A 24,754-nucleotide genomic window follows, 5' to 3' on the forward strand; every position below is an offset into this window, starting at 1 on the left:
GAATTCAGGATCTGGATTTTCCTTTTCCTGCTCCAACAGGCCAAGACAAATAATATTTCCAACAAGCTGATTCAGTCCAATCTCCTGGGTAAGGGATCAGGATGTGTTCATGGAGGGTTCCTTCTCCCCAGTGACCGGCCCCCTTGTCCAGGCTATGTTGTGGTGGAATTGCCAATAGAGCATCAGGATAGTTGGGAGGCAAAAACAAAAGGGCCATAAAGTCCCTAAGACTGCATTAATTCTTTTACTGAATGTCTTAGGTGAGGCTGAGGCCTTCATCAGGTAAGTAATCAAGACAAAATGGAGTGTAGAGTCTTATACCAGGCTCTTGCTGTCCATTTACAACATTTGGGGCATTACCACTGCTACCCAAGCCTATCACAAATGGGAAGGAAACATGACAGGAATCAAGGCCCCATAGATCCCAGCCAGCATTTGCATATCATGCAGGAAGCAACAGCAAGTAGCAGTCAGAGTAAGGATGAGGAGGGGAAAATTACGGTCATGACGGAGTGACAGTGATAACCTTCACTGCCTGATTTTCCCTGCTGTTTCCATTGCCACCTCACCCATCTCTCTGGTTGGTTTTAAAGCCAGGTTAATATCTGCCAATATGCTACATGTTTCTTAAGTGTCCCGTCTGTGGTCTAACTAGAACAATCATCCTGTTCCATATGTCTATGGTTATTCCCCTCTAAGTTTCATTTACATCTTGGACCAGATATTTATTAAGAAATTTCTTTAAAGGAGTTAACACAGTAGTAATAGTAATTACGCAGTATTTACAGCACAGAAATAGGCCATTTGGCCCAACAGATAAACAGTGTTTATGCTCTCCATGAACTTCTTCTCACCTTGTCAACATATCCTTCTATTCCTTTCTCCCTCATATATTAATCTCACTATTTACTAGTGTTGAGTATTTTAGTGAAGTAATAATTTATTTATTTGACTCATTCAGTACTCCTTTGGTGGGGTTGGAGGTTTCTCAATTTGCATATGATATCAAACTCAGAAGACAGTTTGGTCTGAGGAACTTGGGGACCACAAAATAAGTTAGTAAAATACATAAATTGATATACTCCATGAAAGTTATTAAAATAGCTAAGCATGAAGGTAAAAGAGATCCGGTGTCTTTGATAACTCATTGCTAAAAATACCGATTCACTGTAAAGCAGCAATCAACAAGCTGTTCCCGCTTGTAAAAGGATCAAGAATGAGAGGGCACAAATTTAAAGTGATTTGCAGAAGAAGCAAGTGTGACGTGAGAAAAAACTTTTTCACACAACGGGTAGTTCGGATCTGGAATGCACTGCCTGGAGATGTGGTGGAGGCAGTTTCAATTGAGGCATTCATGAGGACATTAGATGATTATTTGAATAGAAACAATGTGAAAGGGTGTGGGGAAAAGGCAGAACAATGGCACTAGGTCATAATGTTCATTCCGGTGCAGACATGATGGGTCGAATGGCCTCCTTCTGCGCCATTAAGATTCTGTGATTCTGAAATGAGGTGTTAAACTATAAACTTAAAACAGTAGGAATTCATGCTTAAAGTATGCTTTGGCCAGTCTTGACTGCTGAATTTAGTTCAAGTCACTGAGAAATAAAGGGACATTCGAATCATGGAAGCAGTTCAAAGAACAACCATGAGACTATTGTATAACATCAAAGTTAGAAGCAAAGACTGGAGGAACTTGGTCTTTTCAGCATTCAAAGGAAGGTAGTAAACGTACAGTAAAAGGTAAATTTGGAATACTACTTAAAAATAAACCATGACATTAGGACACAGCTTCAAATTAAGTAATGGTAAATCAAAGGCTGCTGGCATGATCTGCACAAATAATCATCAATGTGTAGTTTGAACTTCTAGGTAGAAGAGTGGAGGCAAAATTATTGTAATTATTTAAAGAACTGGATGCCAAGATGGGGGATTATAGTAGCTTGAAGTTCTATATTTTTTGTGGGGAGGAAGTCTCCTGATATGACAAAGGTTTGTTGGAGTTGAACACAACTTAGAGTCAGTTACCATAATGACTTATCAAACCAAGAAGTGGTTAAGGTCACAGGCTTTGAATCACCACAAACTTTGTCTGAAATATTAGCATTGTTAGAGCTAAGAAAGGATTCTGCAAGCAGTCTTTCAGCATTTTCAGGCAATGATATTTTCTTTTCCTACTTGTGTGTCATGAAGCCTTTACTAAGATCAATTAAGTTCATTTCTATATATGTAGAGCAAATGTGAGAGACATGTAGGAAAGAGCTACATGATAAAAGATGAAGGCTGTCTAGGAGGTACCCTTCCACCCGAGTCTACAAGCAATATCGGTCCCTGGAGAATATATCAGGACAGATTGCTTAATGAGGCAATGATTCACTGCCAATGGTGCTTGCTGACACTGTGCTATCATGTATCTCTTGGGACTGAGGAGGCCATTGTCCTCAGGTAGCAGGTGCATGGAAAATATGGGTGCATTTCCTGACACCAACCTAAGCAGGAATCTGAAGGGCTGACTAGAAAGGACACATGAACAGTAATCAAGAAAGGAGATAGTATCATGAAGATGAAAGCTAATCCACCTGCCTGTTGGTGCTGAATGCCAACTGTTCAGTGGGAGAGCGGGGCTGATGATATCAATACACCTTGAAGACCCTGAGAGGTGGGCCTTGAATCTCTTGGAAGCCTATTGCCATGATTCCCTCAAAATGTTTTTCATAGCTTGAAGGCTAGTAGTCAAAGCATCCCCATTGAACTATTATGGAGTTCACCCTATCAGGGTGAGGAGGGAATGGGGAGGGGATGGATGCAGCTGATCTTTGTGTTGCCACTTGTTCCAGGCTGTGCCATATTATGTTAAATCCTTCTCAGATATTAGTACTAAGGATGACATTAGATGCTGGTGTGACCCCTGCCAGTTCCCAGAAGAATATTTGGACTCCAAGGGTTAAATTGTGAGGAGAGATTATGCGAACTAGTGTTGTATTCTCTGGAATTTAGAAGGTTAAGGGAAAAGGGTAGGGTAGATACTATGGTTGGGGAGTCTGGGACTAGGGGCATTGTGTAAAAACTAGAGCCAGATATTTCAGCAGTGAAAGTAGGAAAAACCTTTACATACAAGGGTGTTATAAGTTTGGAACATTTTTCTGCAAACAGCAATTGATGCTAGTTCAATTGTAAGTCTTAAATGTAAGATTAATAGATTGATGCTGTCCAAACATATCAGGGGATAAAGGAGGGTATATGGAATTACGTTGCAGATCAGCCATGATTTCATTGGATGATGGGACCGGCTCTAGGGGCTAAATGACCACCCCCCACCCCCCCGCCCCCACCCCCCACCTCCACCCCCCCAACCCCGCACCACACCCACCATGGCCCCCCGAGTCCACAAGCTCCCTTCTCCACTGTCAGATCTTAATTTCACCAGTAGGTCCCCTGGCTCTGAGTGTAAAGAATGAATGAATGCCAGAGAATGCAAGGAAGGGTTTGGGGAGCAGGTAACTAACCTTGGCTGTTCTGTTAAACAACTTCTTGCATTGCAAAGCAGGTCTGAGATTCATGGAGATGGAACACAACACCACAGCTATCGCCCTCCAATAAGTGCATAATATATTTTTTGTTGGGCCTGTGACCCTCGAAATCTAACAGGCTGTTCTTCCTGCTCTGTATTTCTGAATCCCTAATGCTTACCTCTCCTCTCTTGACTTTTGCTGACATTCTTCTCTTCGAAGTTTATTGCCTCCCCCAGTGCTGCCATTATTCCTTTAAGCAGCTGTCAGGTTTTATATCCACCTCTCCTCCCGCTATATTCCATCCCACGCCTTCCAGCTCATTTGGGGCCTAACTCCTATCTGTACCAGAGTTTTAAATCCTCACCACCGCTTGCCCCCCTTGCCAACCCATCCAATTTCTCAGAGGTGTTGCAGGCTGGATTTAGACAACTTGCACATCTTTTTGGCATATTAAATATCTGACCTATAATATAAGGCAAGATGAGTGCCAGGCTATCATGGTGGATGCAATTCCTGCCCCACCTCACTTCTAGTAGTGCAGTGGCACCATCGGAACTTGACAGCTTAGGTTTACAAATAGAAGAAAGGGCTGAATGGCCTTCCTCATTTGTACCTATCTTCTTGTCTCATGATTATTTCAATTTTTGATTTCACTGGACGAAAAAAATTTCCTTACTTGATAAGGATCACTGTTCATGTCAAAATACTCGAGGAAACCTGTGGCAAATTCGCAGAAGAGGATGTTGTGAGTCTCATTGATGGTTCGCAAACACCAGTAAGTGTTATTGTTAGAACTTGTACAAGCACAGAAGGATCCTACTGTAATGAAAGGGAAAAGCCTTTGTCAGATTAATATCTTCACAACAGTATAGTATTTCCAAATGTAATGATGGGGTAAAATCCAACCTTGGTGGGGGCACAAAATAGATGGTAGTGGACTTGCTGCCTGTTATACCCTTACATGATTTTCCTTTCCATTGAGGACAGAGCATATAAATGGGTGTGCAGTCCACAACCACCCACCCACGAAATGCACATCCACCAGTGTTAAATGTTACCCTCAAAATAAGTTCCTGAAGAGAAATTTCTTGTTGCACATTCATTGGCATAGAATCACGCCATCAGGATCTTTTCAAAAATCAAACATTTATAAACAATTGTGATTCACATAGCTGTATTTTATTTTGATCATTAAAAAAAAATTACAGTATAGCACCAATGAAATTGATTAAGTGCTAGCAAGCTCAGAAATAGGAGAATAGTGCAGATGACTATGTGGCTTAAGAGTTGGTGGAGGAGGGAGTGTTTTAGATCTCTGGATCACTGGGATGGTTTCTGGGGAAGGTGGGACCTGTACAAACGGGATGGTCTACATCTGAACCAGAGTGGGACTAACATCCTTGCGGGCAGTTTTGCTAGTGCTGTTGGGAGGAGTTTAAACTAATTCAGCAGTGGGAGGGGGCACAGAATGTTAGCAGAATAGGGACACATCATAATACAGTAAAAGAATCAAGTCAGACAGAGTACAGCTGCATTAAGTTTCAAGGGAGTAAGGCAAAGCTGGATGGCCTCTACTTTAATGCCAGGAGTATTACAGGTAAAACGGCTGAGTTAAGGGTGAGGATTGACACGTGGAATTGTGATATTGTAGCCATCACTGAGACATGGTTGAGGGAGGGGCAGGATTGGCAGCTCAACATTCCGGGGTGTAGAACCTTCAGGCGAGACAGGGGAGGGGGTAAAAGAGGAGGAGGTGTTGCATTATTAGTTAAGGAGTCAGGTACTGCAGTAAGGAGAGATGATACCTTGGAGGGGGCATCAAATGAAGTGGGTAGAGCTTAGGAATAAAAAAGGAGCAGCCACATTGTTAGGTGTTTATTACAGACCCCCAGATAATCAGCGGGAAATTGAGGAGCAAATATGTGCACCATTTGTGGATGTGTGTAAAAACAATAAAAATAGGGTAATTATATTAGGGGATTTCAACTTTCCCAACATTAATTGGGATGGACATAGTGTTAAGGGCTTGGATGGAGTGGATTTCTTGAAATGTGTACAGGAGAACTTTTTAGGTCAATATGTAGAGGGTCCAACAAGGGACAGTGCAGTGCTGGACCTAATTCTGGGGAATGAAGCCAGACAGGTGGCTGAGGTGGTGGTGGGTGAGCATTTTAGCGGTAGCAACCACAGCATGGTACAGTTGTAGTTTGTTATGGACAAAGAAATCGACAAGTTGCAAATAATGTTTTGGATTGGGGGAGAGTGGATTTTAGTAAAATACAGCAAGATCTGGCCAAGGTAGACTGGGAACAGCTACTCGTGGGAAAATCTACAGAGGAGCAGTGGGGGCATTCAAAAAGGAAATGGGGAGGGTACAGGCTCAACATGTTCCCTCTAGGATAGGAAGGAGTAACAAGCCCAGAGAACCATGAATGACCAGAGATATTCAGGTTACAGTGAGAAGGAAAAGAGAGGCTTTTAGCAGGTACAAGGGAAGCAAATCAGCAGAGGCATTACTGGGGTTCAGAAAGTGCAGGGTGGAGCTTAAGAAAGCAATTAGGAGAGCAAAGAGGGGATATGAGAAAGCTCTGGCTGGTAAAAGTAGGGAAAATCCCAAGATATTCCATAAGTATATCAATGGAAAGAGGATAACCAGGGAAAGAGTAGGGCCCATAAGGGACCAAGGGGGCAATCTATGGGTGGAGCCAGAGGACATCGCTAGAGTGTTGAATGAATATTTCACATCCATCTTCACCCAAGAGAATGAGGATGAAGATATCAAACTCGGGGAGAGAGACTGCGAAGTTCTTAAGCAAATTGATATTGGAAGTGACAAGGTATTGGAGGTGTTGGCAGGCTTAAAAGTGGACAAATCTCCATGCCTAACAAATTTGATTGAGTTTTTTGAGGAGGTGACCAGGTGTGTAGATCAGGGTAGTGCAGTTGATGTAGTTTATATGGATTTCAGCAAAGCCTTTGACAAGATCCCATATGGGAGACTTATAAAGAAGGCAAAGGCACATGGGATACAGGGTAATTTGATAAGGTGGATTCAAAATTGGCTTACTTATAGGAGACAGAGGGTGATGACAAAAGGATGCTTTAGTGATTGGAAGTCGGTGTCCAGTGGCGTACCACAGGGATCTGTGCTCAGTCCCCTATTATTTGTCGTTTATATAAATGACACAGATGACTATGTGGGGGGCAGGATTAGTAAGTTTGCGGATGACACAAAGATTGGCCGGGTGGTTAACAGTGAGGTTGAGTGCTTGGGCTACAGGAAGATATAGACGGGATGGTCAAATGGGCAGATAACTGGCAGATGGAATTTAACCCTGAAAAGCGTGAGGTGATATACTTTGGAAGGAGTAATTTGACAAGGAAGTATTCAATGAACGGCATGACACTAGGGAGTTCTGAGGAACAAAGGGACCTTGGCGTGTGTGTCCATAGATCTCTGAAGGCAGAGGGGCATGTTAGTGGGGTGGTGAAAAAGGCATATGGGACATTTGCCTTTATCAATCGAGGCATAGATTACAAAAGTAGGGAGGTCATGTTGGAGTTGTATAGAACCTTGGGGATGCCACAGCTGGAGTACTGTGTGCAGTTCTGGTCGCCACATTTTGGAAGGATGTGATTGCACTGGAGTGGGTGCAGAGGAGATTCACCAGGACATTGCCTGGGATGAAACATTTAAGTTATGAAGAGAGGTTGGACAGACTTGAGCTATTTTCATTGGAGCAGAGAAGACTGAGGGGCGACCTGATCGAGGTGTACAAGATTATGAGGGGCATGGACAGGGTGGATAGGGAGCAGCTGTTCCCCTTAGTTGAAAGGTCAGTCATGAGGGGACATAAGTTCAAGGCGAGGGGCAGGAGATTTAGGGGGGATGTGAGGAAAAACCCAGAGGGTGGTGATGGTCTGGAATGCGCTGCCTGGGAGGGTGGTGGAGGCGGGTTGCCTCACATCCTTTAAAAAATACCTGGATGAGCACTTGGCACATCATAACATTCAAGCTATGGGCCAAGTGCTGGTAAATGGGATTAGGTAGGTAGGTCAGGTGTTTCTCATGTTCCGAAGGGCCTCTTCTGCATACTGTGATTCTGTGTGATCAGGACTGGCTTAAAGGGCACACTAAGATCAACCACTAGGAAGCCAAATTGAAAGGGCCTTTTCTTCATGAAGCAGAGTTTGCAAAACCAAACTTTGCTTAATTACAAAGCATAAAGATATCTTGCCTTGCAACATTACCTTTGGGAACCCTGTCACAGGTCACCAAGTCAATATGTGATCCAAAATGCCTTGCAGTATTTGTACAGAGGAGAGGGTGCACTGTTATGATCTGATGGCCCGGAGTTGTCATATTGCGCCCAGTACAGAGTGAAAGTTGCCAGTGATCCACAACACATTGCTATCGTTGGAAGCAGGCTGCTCCAGGGGCTGTGCCTGCCTAAAATCTCCCCAGTGCTGTGAGGGATACGAACTCTGGTTGGATGTACCCCTACAGGTTTCATCATCTAGCCCATTTACTGCTAATTTCTCCACCCAGTTGAACAGCCTTTCTTCTCCATCACTATTATTTTAAAACGAATAAATAATAGATAGATAAACTAACAGAAGAACAACAATATTTTGGGCTTTATAAACAGAGGCATAGAACACAAGAGGCAGGTTTGTAGATTTGTGCAAGATAATTATTTGGGCACAGTTAGAATTTTTGGAGTTCCATTATAGAAAATACATTAAGGCTATAGATAGCGTACAGTATGGATTCAGCAGGATGATTCCAGGAATGAGAAACTGTAGTTAGAGAGAAATGAACATAGAAACAGGAGTAGACTATTCAGCTCTTTAAGCCTGCTCTATTATTTAACTTAACCTCAAATCCATGGTAGCTTATATCCCATGTTATCCCCACGCAATAAAAATATATCGATCTTCAATTTGTGCAGCATCCACAATCATTTGGGGAATTGAGTTCTAGAGTTTCACTACCTTTGACATGAAAACTTCCTGATTTCCTTCTAACATGGCTTAGTGCTAATTTTAAGACAATGCCTTAAGAAAGGCATGGAGTACTGGGTCTATACTACTGGAGCAGAGAACACTAAGGAGATTTGACAGAGATTTTTAAAATGACGCAGGGTTTCATAGAGTGAAAAGGGAAAGATTATTTCCTCCGAGCATAGAGTCAGTAATGAGGGCCATCAAAATAAAATTGTTACTAAGCAGAATGAAGAGAGAGATTACAGCAGCAACAATTTATATTTATAACATAATAACAGGATAAAATGAGGAACTTCAGAATAAAATTAGATACAGAACCACAAAAGACAACATTAGGGCAGATGGCCAAAGGTTTTGTCACAGAGGCAGGTTTTAAGGAGTGTCTTAAAGGAAGGGAAAGGTAGAGAGGTGGAGAGGTTTAGGGAAGGGGTTCTAGAGCTTACAGCCTAGACAGTGGCCATCAACGATGGAGTAATTAAATCGGGGGTTCTCAAAAGGCCAGAATTAGATGGGTACAGATACCTCAGAGGATTGTGAGGTTGGAGAAGATTACAGAGATAAGGAGGGATGGAGGGATTGGAATATTTTAACATTAAGGTGTTGTTTAACTGGAAGCCAATGTAGGTCCCCCATAGCAAAGCATTCCATGCTCCGGCAACCACCTACATAAAGAAATTATTCAGCGCAGTACTTGATTTAATTGCTCCACCATTGGTGGCTGTGTCTTCAGCCTCTCCACACCTCTATCTTGCTCTCCTTCTTCAGGACACTCCTTGAGACTCTTTGGTCATGTTTTAGGTTACCTTATGTGAGTTGGGCCTCAATTTTCACTCCTGAGTTGGCTTCCCAATCAGAGGCTGGCAGCTCTATCGAACGGCATCACCACTAGGTAGGCGAAGGCTGCTGCCGGTATGACATCCACCCGAGGCCCAGTAGCATCGCTGGATCCCAGGCCACAGGTGAGTGATGGTGAGAGGGAGCTTACAGGATGGGGATCATGGGGGCCAGCAGCAAAGGCAGGACAGTGGTTCCCAACAGACACTCCCTTTCCAGTGCTGGGTCCCTTGATCAGGCACAGAGCGCTTGCCCACAAGCAACCCCGCACAGGTTCGTTTGTTGTGCTCCCCGCATGGCAAGCCCCCTGCCCGCTGCTGGGTTAATACCAGCAGCAGCATTTGAGGCCCTTAAAGGGATATTAATTGCCCACTCAAAGGCCTCAATTGGTGGCAGGGTGGGAAAGCCGTCCACGAGCTTTCCTGTCAGGGACTTAATTGGGATGGAGATGTAAAGTTAGCAGGTTCTCCACCTGCCACCCTCCCACCTGATGAAATAACCAAACTTGCCACAGCGGAGGGCCTTAAATTCCAATGTGTGGACACAGTACATTGAGGATCCCCTCCAAATTCTATCTCCTTTAAAGGCTCAGCAACGTATCGTACATAAATAAACTCTGCTTACAGTTCCAGTAAGGTGGAGTCTGCCAGTGTTCATTATTATGTGTAAAGCAGGTAAGGCCAGGAAGGCTGCAGTCATCTCCCTTTCTCAGGCGCTTCTTTATTTTACGATCTTTCTTCTTTCTCCGATTCTCCTTAAACAGTTGCAGTTTACTGTCTACCTCCTGAGCCACTTCCCTGAAAAGATCAAGTCATGGATTAATAATCTTATTGGTTATTTGATAATCTGAACTACATTTATGTAGGATATGTAACATCAAGAGACTTTAATAATACAATGGCTTCAGCGCACATCTCAGTACATGGTTTCTTGAACAATATGCACCATGTTGCTACTGAAACATAAGCCCTGATTTTAACACTTGGTATGAGAGCAGCATACAGGAGCCTAAACAAATGGTAAGCACCCATAATGGTGGCAGTGCAAGGCCCTGGTCATTTTAATTCTCTGCCCTTGTTGTCGTATTCCAGCGTGGGTGCCTGTCTGATGTTGGTGGGAATAACTAAATGATCGGGATTGAAGTGGAACAAGAAGAAGCTGAGGGGAGCCAGCACAGGGCTGGTCCGAGATTGTCTTGAGGAAATAAGAATTTGCCTTGTGGAAATGGAAAAGAAAAATGTTATTAACATAGCTGGGCCTCTTCTTACCATTTTCTTGGGAATTGTTGTCTTTGATGGAAGTAGCATTAGGTGGCAAGGAGCAGCACCCCCAAAAGAGGGCTGGGAAGGCAAATCTTGAAAATACTTTGAAGGGTTCCTTTGGGGCAGAAGGAGTAGAAGTGCTCCCCGAGACCCCATTAGGAAATCCCTGGCCTCCCTATCCCATGCTCCCATTGGATCCACATGATGGACGCTTGTTCTGCTCCCATCCACCAGCCTTTTCGTCATGCTGACTGGGTTTGAGTGGAAGTAGGGCCTGAACTATGTTAATGATACTGGAGAGTTAAAATGGCCTAACCCTCATATCAGTGAATTGCCAGTCCCATACTGACCTCCCACCTTAAATTAAATCAGGGCTATTGAAGCCGAAAAGGAACCTGGTGGGTTAGTGAGTTTTCACCCCTGGAGCCTACATTTAAATTCAGTCCAGGGTGATGTGCTTCCCCTATGGTTTGTAAGAGTCCTATTTCAAATGAACTTGAACAGACTGAGCAATGTTCTTAGTGTACATGAACCCACCACAAAACCTTCCATAACTTTGGAAAAGCTAGCACCTCATGCAGAGGTGCAGAGCACCTCATGACAAGAATGTCTAATGTTTAGAAAGGCAATACAAAGGGTTATCTTCTTTTGTGTTTTGGGTCAGGGCTGGATAAAAACTTAATCTGTGTCTGCCCATGTATGCACAGATTTAACATTACTTGTTACTGTAGTACAAATGTCTGGTATAGACAGGTTTAATGTGGGACTCAGCACAGTGCCACCCACACAGTGATGTAAGAAGGCACATGACTCAGAGCTAGGGTCAGTGTGGTGTTGGCCAGAGACTTGTTAAAACTTAGACAGGGAGATAGCTCCTTGCCTGTACCCTTTATTGTATATATGTATATAGTTACAAGTGGTTAATAAAGACTTGCTGTTAGCTATGCAGAAAACTATGAAGACTTCCTTAACAAACATGTTCTGTAACCAACACTATTACAACATGGTGGCAATTGGGGATCAAAAACCCTCAACCTGACGAGAATACTGGAAAAGCTAAGAAAAAGAAAAGCTTCAATGGATTCTGAACTGAAAGGAGCTCCCAGCTGAAACTACAGACGCTGAGAAAATTTGCCAGAAAAAGCTCCAAATCCAAGAGGCTGGAAACTAAAGGCCGCAGTCTTACTGCAGCAGAAGACCCCATAAAATCTCTCTTGGAAGTTCAGCACCAGCACACCGAGTCCATAGCCTGAAAGGGTGAGTTAAATCTTTTTGACTTCCAGGCTGCAGCCAGTCCTGAGAAGCCCTTTTCACTTATTCAGTCAGAAGCTCCACTTGAACGAAACCTGTCACTAATACCGATCCTTGACTCCAAGTCTCAACATGTGGCCTCCTAGTTGCCTCCCAGTTGAAAAGAGAAAAATAATTTACAAGTAGTTAATTAAGACTTGCTGTTAACATATAGAGGATTATGAAGACTTGGCCTAACAGACAGGTTCTGTAACCAACGCCAGTACAAGAATCACCGATACTGGATACAAAAAACATGGCTCTGTTATCCAGTCATGCACTGTTCAAAGAAAAATATGGAAACTACTGTCAGGAACAATGACAGCATAATGTGACTGAATTCATTTTAGAAGGTTGGAACCAGTTCCAGCTGCACTGAGTAGAGGTGTTTTCCTCCGATGTGAATATCTCTTGTAAAACTATAATCACCAGGAACTTGTGGTCCTGAGACAGGCTGCCCATTACCTGAAGGGATGCAGATGGTTGTTCTTGTTCTTCAGTTTCCCTTGGTTTCTCATTCCTTTATCTCTGCCAAAATAACTACATTGAATAGAAGTAAAGGAGCATCACCATTTATAACTATTGCATCTCATAAGAGCTAAAAACACAAGAGTGAGATCAACTCAGAGGAGAAACAAATTAAATGCCTCCATATCAATTCTGATTTCAGTGATATGAATATGTTAGAGGAGAGACACAACACACTCATTTCAGTTTAAGCAGATGTTTAATATATCCCGTATTTTTTCCAAACCTTTTGAACTAAAACACTTTGTCATAGACCAGGAGGATACTGGGCTGGATCTCATGAGTTCCCAGTATTGACCATGTCCTTCTGGAGATGTGCTGCCCTGCAGACAAGCAGCACCGGAGGCAATACACACAGGGGGTGACTTTCAATTAGCAGATATTTAGCCAGCAGTGGACCTGATAGGAGGAAAGCAAATACAGGAGAGGACAACAGAGGGGCAGGCCAAGCTCAGAAGATTGTCATGGTGCCAGGAACAGCATACTCCCGTTAGTTCCACTAAAACCATTGGCAAAATCATTTTTAAATTGGGTTTTTCTGAGCAGCCTGCTGTGATCACTTAAACAATTGCTGGTTCGGCCGCTTATTGCTCATTTCTGTTAGATGGAGCAAGAGCTCCTCTCACCCAGTGGAAAGCTAGAATTATGTTGTGGTCTTACATACAACTTAGGGCCCTAATTTGCATTTTGTAAGTAAGCTTTGTCCTGTTTTGACAGGTACGCTGCTCAGCTAAGTACTGGCATGTTCAGCGGATAGCTGGTAGGAAGGGATGGTGAATATACCATGATTTTTGGCTTGTTAGTCCCTTGTACCTATATGAGAAAAGGGGCAAAAAAAATCATCCCCACTGTTCTGTGTAACTAGTTGCGCTGATTCGAACACTGCTTCTTGGAGTATAGGATTTAATATTCCTGCCCCATGATTCTCTGATCTTAATCAGGGTGTTTCAGGATGGAGTGAATGACTTGGGACTAAAAGTGAAACAGAAATTGTTCAAATTTGTAGGTGGCAGTTGATTTTCAGGGGAAGTTGCACAGGAAATACAAAATGTATTAGAAGTATATAAAAATTGACAGAAGAAAAGAAGATGAAATTTAAGTACAGCACACAGGTAGGAAAATGGGCAATACATACTGGGATTCATTGAATGAGGGGCTTGCCTTATGAGGAAAAGCTGAGCAGGTTGGGCCTATACTCATTTGAGTTTAGAAAAATGAGACGTGATCTTATTGAAAGATATAAGATTCTGAGGGAGCTTGGCAGGGTAGATGCTGAGAGGATGTTTCCCTTTGTGGGGGAATCTAGAGAACTAGAGAGCACAGTTTAAAAATAAAGGGTCTCCTATTTAAGATGGGGATGAGAAGGAATTTCTTATCTCAGAGGGTAGTTAGTCTTTGGAATTCTCTTTCCCAAAGAGCAGTGGAGGCTGGGTCATTGAATGTACTGAAAGCTGAGTTAGACAGATTTTTGATAGACAAGAGAGTCAAGGGTTATGTGGTGTAACCAGAAAGTGGAGTTAAGTCCACAATCAGCCATGATCTTATCGAATGGCAGAGTAGGCTCAGGGGACCAAATGACCTACTCCTGCTCCTATTTCTTATGTTCCTATGATCTTATGTAAATGCACTTCATGAATGATGCTAACATAGCTGAGGATGAAGATGAATGAAATCTAGGATTAAGGGAATTTATGCTGGAGCTATATAAAGCTCTGGTTAGGCCCCAATTTGAATATTGTTTCCAGTTCTGGTCACCACACTTTAGGAAAGATGTGAAGGTCCTTGAGAGGGTGCAGAGGAGATTTACCAGAATGGTTCTAGCAATCGGGAGCGGCTTTAGTCACAAGGTTAGGTTGGAAAGGCTGGGGTTGTTCACTTCAAAGAAAGGGAAATTGAGGGGAGATTTGATAGAGGTGTACAGGATTTTGCAATGCTTAGATAAAGTAGATAAGGAAAAACTGTTCCCATTAGCTGATTGTATAAGGACTTCTGAACACAGATTTAAGATTTTTGGCAAGAGATGCAGGTGGAATGTGAGGAAGGACTTTTTTACACAGTGAGTGGATCTCACTGCCCATGAGAGTGGTGAATGCAGGTTTCAAAAGGAAATTATAAACTTGCAGGGATATGGGGATTGAGTGGGATAGTGGGATTGACAAGTTTGCTCTGTGGAGAGCTGGCATGGACTTGGCGGGCCAAATGGCTTCCTTCTGTGCCTTAAATGACTCTATGGGTGGCGCCCAGTGTGTTCGGTGGCCTGAGTGGACAAAATGGCAAGAAGGCCAAAAATCAGTTTCACGACGTCACGGTACCAGTTTGCAATTGTCCGCTCAGCCCGTTGATGGTGGGCCGCGTTTCCTGCCATTGGACTTCGGGAACCTCGTTGTAGTACATCAGTATATCATTATAAGGCCAGCCCGTCAGACTCATCATCCCTTACCGATCATATGTCAACGCGTTTCACAACAGCATATAAAAGGCGTGCACTTAGCGGGCTGCACTGTGAGGGGGACTCAGAGGTGAGTGCACAGTAACATTGTGCAGTGCTCGCGAGGGACGCCTGCTGAGGTGTGTTGGGGGTGGGGCAGCCCTGCGGTTGAAGGTAGCGCACAAACATGTGCAGTGTTGGTGGTGCAGGGGGGTGGGGGGGAGCAGCCACACATTCGGGAAACCTGTATAAAGTGACCATTCGTGTGCAGCTGAGACAGTTCAGGCGTAGCCACATTGATATGACTGGGGTCGGGCCTCTAGCTTTTCTGTCCACTAATGCAACACAGAGACATCAAAGTGCCACCAAGTGCTCCAGAGCCTTTTACTCTTTGGGCATAGATTGCAAAGTAATGAGCATTTTCATGGACTGCAGAACAGTTGGACAACTGGGTATATTCTACAATCTCCTTGCTAAAGCTGGCCATGGAGCAGTCACTGGTGGAGGTGCTCACAGCCCATTGCAATGTCATCATCCCGGTTTGGACAAGTCTCCCCCATGGTTCAAGCTAACACTGCAGCCTTGCAGTGTGGATCAGGCGAATAGCTGTGCCTGAGCTGAGAGCACAGCATGCAGTCCAATGGGCAAAGCTGCTGCCAATCGGTCAGGTTGAGAGTGGCAGAAGTGGTTGAGGTTTCGGGCAGTCATGCAGTGCACTAACCTCTGGCCATCCAAGTGGTGGCTAGCATTCTACAGGATACATTAAGGGGCCCTCAGACTTAACTAAGACAGGTTCTTAGTACACCTAAGCTAACCCGCACATCCCTCTCTTTCATCCTGCAGGAGGAGTACATCAGGAGCAAGCATCCTGGTGAACTAGCTGTTTGCCTCATGACGTACAGAGGGCGAAGATGATGGAGTAAAAATAAAATTAAAATTTTAATGCTTTATTAACCATTCTCTCAACCTGTCCTGCCACCTTCAATAATTTACACACATATACACCCAGGTCCCTCTGCTCCTGCACCCCTTTTAGAATTGCACTCTTTATTTTACATTGACTATCCACATTCTTCTTACCAAAATTAATCACCTCACACTTAAATTACTAAAAAAAATCTAGAATGTGAAAGTATCATCGATGTTTGATAAAAACCCATCTGGTTCATTAATCCCCTTTAGGGAAGGAAATCGGCCATCCTTACCCTTTAAAATAAAATTTAATTAAAAATAATTAGATGACATAAAGGGAGTCTTTTTAGACTATGGACCAAGATTGGCTAAAATGCTTTCCTCCACTGTTTATGTATTGTGAACAACCTGGAGGTTACCTAGATGACTGTTACGTACCCATTACAAACTCACACTGATTCAGAGTGGTACATTTAAAGAGCTGGATGTGGGTTGGCCACATGTTCACCATCTTGGACAAGGTGATTGATAATAACTTAGAACCAAAACTATTGGTAAATATGGGTCCCCAGTGATTTTAACTCATGCCTTTATCAAATAAAGAAAAATAATGGAAAACGGATTGAAGTGCAATTATGAGCATAACTGATTTCTGCCCCTCCTCTGCCTGGGTGCTCGTCAAACAGAATAACACATCTGAAGCACACTCTGCCTGGCCCGACCGGAACCTGCACTTCTGGGTTGATGTCACTTTACTTGCCTAGCATTTGGAAGTGCAAGTGGAAAAACAACTGCTGCTTCAGGCCTCAGGGGGATGCAGGAGGTCTCAGGGGGATGCAGGAGGCCTCAGGGGGATGCTGCAGGCCTCAGGGGGATGCTGCAGGCCTCAGGGGGATGCTGCAGGCCTCAGGGGGATGCTGCAGGCCTCAGGGGATGTTGCAGGCCTCAGGGGGATGCAGCAGGCCTCAGGGGGATGCTGCAGGCCTCAGGGGGATGCTGCAGGCCTCAGGGGATGTTGCAGGCCTCAGGGGGATGCTGCAGGCCTCAGAGGGATGTTGCAGGCCTCAGGGGGATGTTGCAGGCCTCAGGGGGATGCTGCAGGCCTCAGGGGATACAGGAGGCCTCAGGGGGATGCTGCAGGCCTCGGGGGGATGCTGCAGGCCTCTGGGGATGCTGCAGGCCTCAGGGGGATGCTGCAGGCCTCAGGGGGATGCTGCAGGCCTCAGGGGATGTTGCAGGCCTCAGGGGGATGCTGCAGGCCTCAGGGGGATGCTGCAGGCCTCAGGGGGATGCTGCAGGCCTCAGGGGATGTTGCAGGCCTCGGGGGGATGTTGCAGGCCTCAGGGGGATGCTGCAGGCCTCAGGGGGATGCTGCAGGCCTCAGGGGATGTTGCAGGCCTCGGGGGGATGTTGCAGGCCTCAGGGGATGTTGCAGGCCTCAGGGAGATGCTGCAGTGGGAATGGCCACTGACTTGGGGATTCCAGTTGCTGTCCAAAAACAGAAGCAAGAAGACCTCAAGCCTTGAAGTCCCAGTACAAAGCCTGAAAAAATGGCATTTTGTTTTTTTTTTTAGGCCACCTATGTCCTCGTTGCCTCAAGATCTGAGAGAGGCTGGGCCGAAGGCATAATTCTCTGGGCACAATTCCTAATGGGTGCCTGCCTAGCAATGAGGTGGTAGGTGTTACTATGTTTTTCCAGTTCATTTGCTTAGCATTTCTGCACTTGCCCTTGCAGCTGGAAGAAGACCTCTATTCCCCACTCAGGTTATGCAAAGGGGCAGAGTCAGGGTGTCAAGGGTCTTCATGCATCTCCCTCCACTTTGCATGGGTGTTGCCCAGGAGTAAGGCAGAGGAAAATTGCCCTTAATATTAAAAGAAGTGGTTGTTCATGTAACGCATTAAAGGCACAGACCTCTTCCTGTTGCAGTCACATTCCTCAGGCTTTTTTCTTTTTAGATGGCCTCTCACTTCTCTCAGGTTCTTTATCTTGTCTTGAAGAGCTTCAATCTACAAGTGGGAGCCAAAAAAGCTTTTTCTCTTGTTTCAAAATCACTAAGATACCTTTATTCCATTAAGTAATGTCGGAGTTACTTTCAGGTCGACACATGCCAACTGGCTGATTTTTCCAATGTCTGCAGGAGCAATGATATCTTAGCAATCCTGTGGCAGTTTTAAATTGATCAGGAGAACAGCCATGATAATTGTCTCTGGCTTTTGATTTTCTAACATGAATACCCGAATGATGCGAAATTAGAATTTTAGTCTGTTTGTCCCTCTACTCCAGCCAATAAATGAAGATTTTTCTTCTAAAAATGCCTTCCAAAAATATCTGGACCTCCATCTGTGCTCCATAAAACCAACCAAGAGGGTTGATTAAGCTCAATGTTACCAAAGTATAGGAAGCCCTAGCCTGTACTTTAGTGCTGAACTCAGGCAAGGGTCTATTCAATATCTGCCTGTGTAATTCGGCCATTTGATGACATTTCTCTAATCGGATATTTTCCCTTTAATTCTTGCCTTTACACTGGGAATGGGAGATTACGTGGCCAGAGGTCTTTGGGTGGATTTTATACAGCCCGTCGCAGTGGGAAACATAGCGGCCAGGCCCATTTAATTGTGGGAAAGGCCCTGCGACTCTCCCGGCAGCGGCAAAACCTCCCCCGATGAAGTGGGAGGGCGGAAGGGGCTGATGCGGGATTCCTGGCCAGCAGCAGCGCGATGTCGATTAGGCTCATTAATGAGCCAATTGACACTTATTATCCCTGAGCCCACCGCAATTTAATGGTGGCCCTGGGGTTAAATGGAGACCACACAGCTTTCCCAAAAGGCCCTTGGAAGACTGCCCAATAAATTCATTCTGTGCTTGATCAAGTGTAATTGGTATTGGACATTGGGGAGGTTGGCTGCTGAAAGCCATCCCCTACCCTTGCCTCTGACCCCCTCCCGCCTCTCCTGTGACCCCCCACCACACAATCCACTTCCCGCCATCACCTTTGGCCCAGGATCCCATGTTGATCCTGGGCCTCTAGTAGGTGCTTTGCCACTAGCAGCCAGTGCTCCCACTGACGCTGGCAGCATGAGGACCTGCTGGCCTCCAATTTTCTGGCAGCTCTCAGAAGGCGAGACTTCTGCTGCCAGGGACCTCAGTCACGGGGAAAGCCCGACAGTGACCACATAAGCACCTGGAAGATACTTGATTCCGTTGGGCCTCCCCCAGGGAACTGAGGGGGTTCACCACCGGTTCTAGGACTGAGAGGGAAGCGAGACCCTTGTCGGCCTGAAGGACTCCCAGCCCCTTCCCATCATTGGTAACATCAGTTGACTGCCAATTTGAAAATATCTAACCTCTTTGTCAATGTAGCTCTTGTGGTCCTTCCATGCTCTCGCTGACTGATACAGTTCTTTCTCACAATGCACTGTGTCATTGGCAAGAATGAAGCACCTTCAGGGAAGAAAGAAATGAAGAGAATAAAACAGCACATCAATGATACGCAACAGAAAATTCTGTGGGTCAAACCAGAGGTTTTTTAAAATGCTGACAGATAAATAATCAGGGCATGTTATGAATACCTTCAAGGTATTGCTGCACTAGAAAGCTAGATCTCTAAGCTTATGGAGCGTAATTGTTCAGTGAATAAGCCAGACTTACTTGTGTGTGACTTTGACTGAATCTAGGACCGACTCGTCAGCCTTACTGCTGTCCTCTGCAATCATTTCATTGTTCTCATCTCCCTCTTCAGCCGGGCTTTCCTCTTGGTAATAGCCCGTGCTAATATTTTGTGGCATCAGTGACTTGAGTTCTTTAATTTCCAGGTCAATGTCATAAATCTCACCTTCTAATTCAACTGAAAGGGAGCGGATTGGTCGAGTGTGAATGAAACGAGGTTTAAATTCTGTTTGGAAGGGAAAGTACATTTTAATACAGGTGCCACTAATAACACAAAAACAACTGTGAGGACACAATGTTTTTACACTGCCTCACACTGGCATTGCCACCCTCAGTGAAGAAGGACGCTACATATCTGCTCAAATCGCTGTTCGGGGAGAAGTTAGGACAGCAGAAACCTGGTGCAGAAAATACAAAAAGCAGGTCAAAGCAGAGTTATCATTCACAGAAACCTGCGGTTACCTGTTGGTTGGGAAAATCCAGGCAAACCACCATTCCTTAAAGTTTATTTTCCCCAGTTCTTTGCATCTCTTTCAGCCACTAACTGAAAGGCAGCAGGATTGAGTGGACATTGGTACCCATCAGTTGGCTCACATCACATTATTTTGTCTTGTCCAGTGATTGTGGTGGAGATAAACTGATAGCTGAGGCTGATTTCATATTCATGAACCTCTGCTGAGAGCCCAGTGTACTTTTGGAAGATGTATTGCATGGGTCACCAGTCACTATTCAGTATACCTTGGGATTTACAGTGACTGTAGACTTACTGATCAGCAACAGATGGACAGGGTACCACTGCCTGTAGAAAAGCAGTGAAAATAATATTTTAGGCTTTTTTTCTGGCTAGATGAGTGTTTAATTCATGCATTTGCGCTTAAAACTGCTTGTATATAAGAATTATCCATTTCCATTCTTTCCCCAGCAATGAAATATCATAAGGAGGAATGTATCAGGATTTCTTGATTTTAATATGCCGCATCATTGTTTTATTTAGCATTAGGCCTTACAGACCAGCAGCACCCTGGTTAGACCCACAATTCAGTCTGAGTTAGCTGATCTTAGCTGCATCAGTAGTAAGGGGGTTACAGTGGGTTTCTGCAGGGTTGGAAGGAGGATTGATTCAGCCATGTTTCCCAAGCCTGACCGTGAGCCAATGACTCTTGATGGAATGTGCACTTGTGGACAATCAGCTCAACTTTGATGCATTTCATGGTTGAACAGCCTGCACTAAGCATCTAGGCTTATGCATGAATAATGAAGAGTGGGAATGCTAGAGCTTCAGTCACCATGAAAACTGCACTCAGCAAGATCCTTCAGAGGAGAAAGCAAGGAAGTTGGGAGTGAGGGGATCTCTCTTCATTGCTACTGTTTAAACTAATGCCAAAGTGGAAAAATAAAAAGCACAATTCCACTATCAGTGTTACAGTGAAACACTGGTATTAACATGTGATTTATTGTCCCCTCTTTGCCATGTGAACACTATGGTTTGGATTGGCAGCATGGCTGAGAGCCTCTGCATTGTGGCAAAAATGGTGGAAGAGCCCGGAAATTGCATGATTTCCCCCCACCCCCGCCAAATGTGGCAGTCTCCGTTTTCACAGGGGGCAGGAATGGGGGGTGGTGCGTGTTTTGTGCACGTGTGGTTCAGGGAGGCAGCCATTTAAGGCACCAGCTGCCTCCACTCAAGTTGGATTTTGTAGCCCAGGAGTGTGAAACCTGACTAAGGAGACATTAGGTCAGGGGACCAAAGTGGGTACCGTACCCTCTCCAAAGAAGTACACTGGCTTTCCAAAGAAATGCGCAAAGTTCAGACCCGCTCTTACCACTTACTCTGCGCACTTCAGGTATCACACTTGTTATATGGCTTTATGTAGTTTAAGGGATGCAAATGTAGTAAATGGGTTTTTATGAATGAGTGTTTTTTCAACATAATGAAGTCTGCAACAGACACTTAGAACTTTAATTTTTTTCAGCTTTATTTCATCTCATTTCTGCTTGGGGTCCAAGGTGTGTCCATGGTGGATACTGGATGAGTTGGCATGGTAGGTGTAAGGACAAAGGGTGTTGGTGGGGTGCATGGGTTGGCATGAGCTGGCATAATCTACAAGATGCACTGCAGCATCTAACCAAGGAACTTCAGGCAGCACCTTCCAAACCCATGACCACTACCATCTAGACAGATAAGGGCAGCAGATAGATGGAAACACCACCACCTGGAAGTTCCCCTCCAAGTCACTCACCATCCTGACTTGGAAACATATCGCTGTTTCCTCACTGTCATTGGGTCAAAATCCTGGAACTCCCTTCCTAACAGCACTGTGGGTGTACCTAAGCCACATGGACTGCAACGGTTCAAGAAGGCAGCTCACCACCACCTTCTCAAAGGCAATTAGGGTTGGGCAATAAATGCTGGATTAGCCAGTGATGCCCGCATCCCATAAATTAATTTTAAAAAGCAATTCTCTGGCTTTGGTCAGATAGATAAGGACGGAGCCATGAAGCAGTCCCACCAGCTGAAGGACAGGGGAGAGGCGTTGGAGGAGGATACAGTGGTCGACCATGTCAAAGGCTGCAGACAGACCAAGAAGGACAAGGGGGGAATATTTACCTCTGTCATATAGGGTACCATTTGTGACCTTAACGAGAGCCGTTACAGTGCTGTGACAGGGTGATTTATGGAATTTTAAAAACAAGTTCCAGGAAAGTTGGGCATGGATTTGGGAGGCAGCAACATGCTTAAGGATTTTGGAGAGGAAAGGGAGGTTGAGGGTGGGTTGATAATTTTCAAGGATGGTTGGATCAAGGGTTGGTTTTTTTGAGGAGAAGGGTGATGACTGTAGATTTAAAGGAAAGAGAACTGTTAACAATATCAGCTAAAATGGGGATCAGGAAGAGATGATGAGTGGTCAACAGTTTAGTGGGAACAGGTTGGAGGGCGTAGGAGTTGGGTCTCATGGACCTAGTGAGCTGGGAGAGGAGAGGAACCTACAGAAAGTTGCAAGTTCAGAGCTAGGGCAGAGAGGGGCTAATAAGAGGAGAGCTAGCAGGAGGGAGGGGTGCAGGAGAGGCAGCCAATCAGTTGGCCTCGATCTGAGTGACAAAGACATCCATGAGTTCCGCGCACTTGTGAGGTGAGAATGGGCTTGATGGGGAGAGCGGTTTCAGAGCGTGGTTTGCAACTGAGAAAAGGAAAGGTTATCTTTGCATTCCAGGGTGATCCTGAAATAGTGAGCAGTTTCAGTGGATGAGAGCAGAACTCGGTAAGGCTTTATGTGTCGCAGCAAGATCTGCCGGTAGTTAGCTAAACCAGTTGTCTGCCATATCTTTTCAAATCCACCTCCCTTGTACTTAAGGGAGGGGAGATGAGGGCCATACTGGGAGAGTGGCCAGGGTGAGAGAGGGTAAAGGTTTTAATGGGGATTAGGACATCAAAGGTGGACTTGAGGGTGTGTTTAAGCAAATCAGTAGCTGCAAAAATGTTGGTGAATGGAGATCCAAAGACTAGACAACTCAGATTTTGAAAATGCAGAATTAAGTGAATTGGGAGATAGTTTTTTTGCAGGGGTGGATACAGAAGGAGGTAGGGTTGAGATGTGGAAGGGGGATCAGAGATGGTCTTATCTGTAATTGGTACGATGAATTAACAAGACCATGGGAGATGGAACGAACAAAGGGGTGACCGTGAGCACGAGTTGGGGAGTTTACATGGAGGGAGAAATTTAGGGTGGTTAAGAGGCAGTGAACTCAACAGGGAAGCAGCATGATGAGTAGGGATATAGGTTGAAATCACCAAGGGTGAGAAGTCACTTGGTGCAGATGGTGAGGGAAGAAAGGAGTGAAAATATCTCAATGAGAAAGTTTTTATCATATTGGCTCATTATGGTAGAGAACAATGATTTGAAAGGGGCGAGAGGGGTTGAACCAGGTGAGAGGCTCAAAGGATGAGTAAATGCCACAGGACTAAGGGGTCAAACCAAGGTGTGATCTGGTGATAAGAGCCACACCATCACTGCGACGGTTTTGGCAGGGCAAGAGGTTGGAGGTGGAGCTAGACAGGGAGACCTCATTAAGTGAAAAGGTATCATTACTCCTCAGCCAGGTTTCCATTAAGGCCATCATATCGATGCATTCATCCATATTAGGCTCATGAATGGTGTTGTGATTGCTAGATGTTATAAGTTGGTTATGTTTTAAACTGTCTCTTTTAACTCCAGGTAAAGTGGAGCTTGTGATCTCTTACTTGATCTGTCCGATATGAAGCCAATGTGACCTTGTTGGCATTGGGTCTGGGGGCTCAGGACATGTCCTATTTAAACCCAACTGCCAGATTTAATACCTGCACACAAAGGCAAAAATAGCTGGCCTGGCTTTGTGCGGACTTACAGGTTCAGAGTTGCCGACTCACAAACCCTGGACACAGAGAGAGAGGAAGAGCAAGAGAGAAAGAGAGAGAGAAAGAGCGAGAGAGAGAGAAGGGTGACAGAATTAATGCCCTCCCCCACAGCAAGGTTGGTGGCAGGAGCTGCTTCTTGTAAAGACTACTACTCTGCAGAGGTGGGGCATAATGTATAAACGTGGTGTGGAGTTATCGATCATGTTAAGAAACTAATAAGGAATGCATGGTATACAGTTTAGTGTATTAGTTGCCGACTAAGTAATGTTTAGTTGATGTTGATTTTAGTTTGTTATGATAAAAGCCTTAAAAGCTTGAAATCTTGTCATGGGATTCCTTTAAGTAGGTCACTGGGAATTCAAATCTCTTTTTAAAAGCCACTGGCCTCTGAGAGGATGTTAACAATGGTGAGGGTCTTGTTTGCAAGTGAATGGGCATTCTAGAAGGAGATGCGTAAAGGAGTGGTGAGAACTGATCCGCTGGCAGAGACCTCAGCGGGAATGGGGGATGAGTTGAACAGGAAGATGGGGCACACTGGACAGGAAGGTCGATGAAAGAGTAGGATGGGGCTTGTATTGAACTAGTGTTGAATGCCTTGTTGAACCTATCGGAGGGTGCGAGTAGACAAATGTAAATTAGGAGAATCAGCAGAAGAAAGTCGTAGCATCAACAGATGAAAAGTAACACAAAAAAACAAGTATCAGAAAAGAACAATCAGGGAGTAAAAACAGCAAAGTGAACTATCACCACTCACCAGTGCAAGCAGTAAACCATAAATATTACAATCTCAGATTTAAAACCTGTTGTCACATGAATAAAATAAGCATAAAGAAAAAGATAGGAAAAGCTATTAGGAAAAGCTATTGTCTATTCATTTGCTATTGTGTTACCATTTGCTTTCACAAGGAAATATACAAGAAA

At 44.6% G+C, this 24,754-nt stretch overlaps 1 protein-coding gene across 3 annotated transcripts in view; it reads right to left on the reverse strand.

Moving 5' to 3' along the window:
* Nucleotides 1–24,754, reverse strand: part of sulf1 (sulfatase 1) — a 421,690-nt gene that overhangs the window by 23,419 nt on the left and 373,517 nt on the right. For all 3 annotated transcript variants that reach the window (XM_041189449.1, XM_041189450.1, XM_041189448.1), the window contains 6 exons: nucleotides 19,423–19,666; nucleotides 19,119–19,215; nucleotides 17,686–17,780; nucleotides 12,371–12,445; nucleotides 9,978–10,150; nucleotides 4,189–4,331 (listed from right to left, as the gene is read on the reverse strand). In XM_041189449.1, the coding sequence (XP_041045383.1) occupies nucleotides 4,189–4,331; nucleotides 9,978–10,150; nucleotides 12,371–12,445; nucleotides 17,686–17,780; nucleotides 19,119–19,215; nucleotides 19,423–19,666 (827 nt within the window). The remainder of the gene's footprint in view (nucleotides 1–4,188; nucleotides 4,332–9,977; nucleotides 10,151–12,370; nucleotides 12,446–17,685; nucleotides 17,781–19,118; nucleotides 19,216–19,422; nucleotides 19,667–24,754) is intronic.

Source organism: Carcharodon carcharias, chromosome 6, assembly GCF_017639515.1.
Source record: "Carcharodon carcharias isolate sCarCar2 chromosome 6, sCarCar2.pri, whole genome shotgun sequence".
Taxonomy (NCBI): domain Eukaryota; kingdom Metazoa; phylum Chordata; class Chondrichthyes; order Lamniformes; family Lamnidae; genus Carcharodon; species Carcharodon carcharias.